Raw genomic sequence first — 4,152 nt, forward strand, 5'->3', positions numbered from 1 at the left:
CGATGGACTGGTGACCTGTCCAGGGTGTATTCCTGCCTTTCGCCCAATGTATGCTGGGATAGGCTCCAGCCCCCCTGCGACCCTGTTCAGGATAAGCAGGTTCAGATAATGGATGAATGAATGGATGGATGAATGGATGGATAATATTCAATTGGCTTATTAAAATAATTCTCAAAAAAAACTCAAAATCAAAATAAAATATAAATGAATGGAATAATAAATGCACAAAGAACGCTTTAAACCATGTACTTTCATTTCTGCGCTCAATACAAACAGCTGAGACCACTCGTGAAGTTTGTTTGGCTCCTACAAAAAAAACGGACTTCTGAAAACTTAAATAAATCCCACATTATTTGTGCAAATGCATTTCCAAAGAATTTAGGGGGAATTTCATTTGACTCCCATTTGATAAATGAGGCCCTACGTGTGCAGTAGGAACCATGTGTACACTGCAGGAGTTAATTTAAGACTGAACATTTTACTTTGTAGTTGTAATGCAGTAGTAGTAGTAGTAGTAGTAGTAGTAGTAATTGTAATAGTAGGTAAGTAGTTTAGAAGTAGTAGTGTGCATGTTTTTAGTGCAGGATCCATTTTTTCATTACATAAATGATTGGTCATACAGATGCTTTGATTATTCTATTAGTATGTGTATATGCATGTCTTTGTGGAAAACAGATGGTTTGAAGCCCACAAAAAATAACAAAAGAACATTCTATTATAGCATGGATGCCATGGGAAAAAGATTTAGCAGGGAACTGTATAGTAATACTGAGTACTTCTCCTTGTGCCCATTGCATCATGGATTAGCCAAAAAAACCTGCAGTCCTGGAAGTGACTCGGCAGTCCAAGAAGTGACTCAGCAGTCCAGGAAGTGACTCAGCAGTCCAGGAAGTGACTCAGCAGTCCAGGAAGTGTTCGCTGCTTACATCCCTCAGGTCCGTGCCTGCCAGGCTGGGGGGGCTACTGCAGGTGATGTTATTGTAGATGCTGATGACGGTGTGAAGCTCCTCCCCCTCCACCAGGGTCTGTACCTGCCGAGGGACCACCAGTGGCTTGCTCAGGCTATACTCTCTCAGGGCTTGGGCACTACAGTCACATCGCCAGCAGTTACCGGTCAGCCACAGGTGATCCAAGCTCTCAGGCATCGTGGCAAGAAGGCTGCTGAATGCATTGTCCTTCAAGTTTAGGTAACGCAGCCTGGGAAGCAGCCGTAAGGTGTCATTTTGCAGAAAGGTCAGTTTGTTGGCGGACAGGTCCAACCAGGAGAGGCGCTTCAGGGGTAGGACGGACTCAGGCGGGAGGTGCTGGAGCAGGTTGGCAGACAACAGCAGGTAGTCCAGGTTCTTCAGGCCGTAGAAGGTGTGGGAGGACAGAGATTCCAACTTATTGAACCTCAGGTCCAGCTGCTGAAGGCCCTGGAGGTCCACAAAGCTCTGACGCTCCACCACAGAGATATTGTTATGCTGGAGAAAGAGGCGCCGTAGCCCGGAGAGTCCCACAAAGGCCTGATTGGAGACCCTGGCCAAGCAGCTTCTGTCCAGATGCAGACTGTGGAGCATGGACAGGCCCTTGAAAATCTGGTCAGGAAGGGTCTGGAAACAACTACCAGACAGGTTGATCACAGCCAAGTGGGACAGGCCCAAGAAAGCTCCCATACGTGCCTCTTGGATCTGGTTGTGCTCCAACTCCAAGACCTCCAGGTGACCCAGGCCCTCGAAGATTCTCTCCCCCAGGACCCTGATCTGGTTTTGGCTGAGACGCAGCTCCTCCAGATACTGGAGGTCACGGAAGGTCCTTGGCCGCAGGCTGTTGATGGAGTTATTGGACAGTCGGAGCACATGCAAGCTATGAAGGCCCAGGAAGGTCTCCTCGTGCAGCTCATTCAGACGGTTGTTGGTGAGGTCCAGCCAACGGAGTGATTTCATTCCCACAAAAGCTCTGGGTGCCACTGTGACGATCTGATTCTGGGCCAGGTAGAGTTTCTGTAGCTTGGGAAGCTTCAGGAAGACATTAGCCTTGATGACCTTTAGGTAGTTTCCTGAGAGGTCCAGTTCCCGGAGCTCAGCCAAGCCCTGGAAGAGCTGAGGCTGCAGGTAGGCCAGCCTGTTCCCCGCCAGCACCAACTCCCGCAGCCCATGCAGGTCCTGGAAGAAGGCCTCGGGCAGCACGGCCAGCGTGTTCCAGCCCAGGTTGAGCAGCCACATGCTGGAGAGCTTGGCGAGCAGCCTCTCCTCCACGCGACCCAGCTGGTTGTTGTGCAGGCTCAGGGAGGCCAGGCTTGGCGTGTTCTGGAAGATTCCAGCTGGGAGGGAGCGCAGATGGTTGCGCTCCAGGTGAAGGTTGGCGAGTGAACGCAGCCCCTGGAAAGCGTGGGCGTCCACAGAGGACAGCTGGCCACTCTGCAGGTTCAGGAAGTCCAGGCTGCTCAGGTCCTTGAAGGCAGCGGCCGGCAGGGAAGTAAAGAGGTTGCTGTCAAGCCAGAGGGAGTGGGTGGACATGGATATGTCGGGGGGCACCTGTGTCAGATTGCGGGCACTGCAGTAGACGCTGAGCTCCGAGGTGTAATGGTCATGGAGGCAGGTGCAGCTCTTGGGGCAGGGGTTCGACCCCTCTGTGGGCGGGTCTCCCCCAAGGTCCGTACTTGGGGACATTCCCTGCGCACCCAAAATCCACAACAGCAGCAGTACAAAGGAGTTCATTCCAGCTGGGGGGGAAGGGCAGACCAGTTAGCTGCATTCTTGCCTAACCCAGGCTACAATCAAACATTAACATACATTTTAAGCATTTTAAAATAATGTTGAATACATTAGTAAATTATTATGAATTAATTTAAGAATGTGTTTATGAATCTGTGTTTGTAGGATGTAAATGTGGTACAGAGCAGACCCACAGATGTCTTTGTACTGCAGCCCGTGAGTCACCCTACAGACCCTATCTTACATTTTTAAATGCCTACAAATTAATATCATCTCCATTTTTACTTAGGATCAGTTAGAAATGACCAAGTATTGACTACATGAATCATATAATGTCACAGCTTGTACATGTAATTACTCAAAATAATGCAGATTTACTTCTTGGAAAATGATCTTAGATCAAGAAGATGCACCTCTCAGCTCCAAGAAAGGACCCTACACTTTAAACTTGGGGAAGGGCCTCTTCTAATGTAATATAAAAAGGAAAAAAACATATTTTCACTTCTGTTACAAGTTATATTGCAATTCTATGGCTTATCTAATTCATATTGAAATTTTAAGGCTTATCCAATTAATATGAATGTCCTGCTCATTAAATCACACAAGCAACATGTTTTACTGGTCACGGAACAATCTGTCCATTTCTAAAGCATGCTTTATTTATTTTCCAAGAAATAATTAAATAATAATTTTCAAAAACAAGTGGTAAGTGTCCCAGTGGAACCACAAAAGAGAAAGCACTTCACCTCACCTGCAGTGTGTGCAGTTCCGAGAGGAGTTAGCCAGACAAATGCTAAGAGGACAAGTATCACACACGTCTGTGCCCAGGCAGAGCCGTGTCCCCCTTCTGTCCCTCTCCTGTCAGAAGAGCTGGATCGACTGACCCTCAGTCTAACTATTAACCTTTTCATTCCCCCTTCTAAACTGTGAAGATATTCTGTGTTTGCTTTTACATTAAAGTGTGTTTTTAAACATTTGCTCTCCAGTTAAGTGATATTTATTTCATTCCTAGTTTTAAGTGCTTTAACACTCATTTAAAACTAAACACCAGCAGTACACCAGCTTGTTAATGCAAATATTTAATCAGCCAATCACGTGGCAGCAACTAAATGCATGAAAGCATGCAGATGCGATCAAGAGGTTCAACTGTTTTTCAGATCAAATGTCAGAATGGGGAAGAAATGTGATCTCAGTGACTTTGACTATGGAATGATTGCTGGTGCCAGACAGGGTGGTTTGAGTATTTCAGACACTGCTGATCTTCTGGAGTTTTCATGCTCAGCAGTCTCTAGAGTTTGCAGAGAATGGTGCAAAAAACAAAAAACATCAGAAATGCGTTGTTAATTAAAGTGGACAGGATACAGCAGCAGAAGACTTAATATGTCAAAAATATAAGTGTAATAAATACCTAATAAAGTGCTCACTGACTGTTTATGTATCAAGAACACAGGCAGGC

At 46.4% G+C, this 4,152-nt stretch overlaps 1 protein-coding gene across 3 annotated transcripts; it reads right to left on the reverse strand.

Moving 5' to 3' along the window:
• Positions 1 to 235: 235 nt before the first annotated feature.
• Positions 236 to 3,818, reverse strand: igfals (insulin-like growth factor binding protein, acid labile subunit). Of its 3 annotated transcripts, none has more exons than XM_061230069.1 (3): positions 3,448 to 3,522; positions 3,110 to 3,161; positions 236 to 2,704 (listed from the first exon to the last, which is right to left on the reverse strand). In XM_061230069.1, the coding sequence occupies exon 3, from the start codon at positions 2,697 to 2,699 to the stop codon at positions 897 to 899; it is 1,803 nt and encodes a 600-aa protein (XP_061086053.1). In that variant the 5' UTR covers positions 2,700 to 2,704; positions 3,110 to 3,161; positions 3,448 to 3,522; the 3' UTR covers positions 236 to 896. The 3 variants fall into 3 exon arrangements, with proteins under 3 accessions (XP_061086053.1, XP_061086052.1, XP_061086051.1); XM_061230068.1 differs by having other exon boundaries at positions 3,075 to 3,161; positions 3,448 to 3,503; XM_061230067.1 differs by lacking the exon at positions 3,110 to 3,161 and having other exon boundaries at positions 3,448 to 3,818.
• Between the last annotated feature and the right edge of the window lie 334 nt (positions 3,819 to 4,152).

Source organism: Conger conger, unplaced genomic scaffold, assembly GCF_963514075.1.
Source record: "Conger conger unplaced genomic scaffold, fConCon1.1 SCAFFOLD_59, whole genome shotgun sequence".
Taxonomy (NCBI): domain Eukaryota; kingdom Metazoa; phylum Chordata; class Actinopteri; order Anguilliformes; family Congridae; genus Conger; species Conger conger.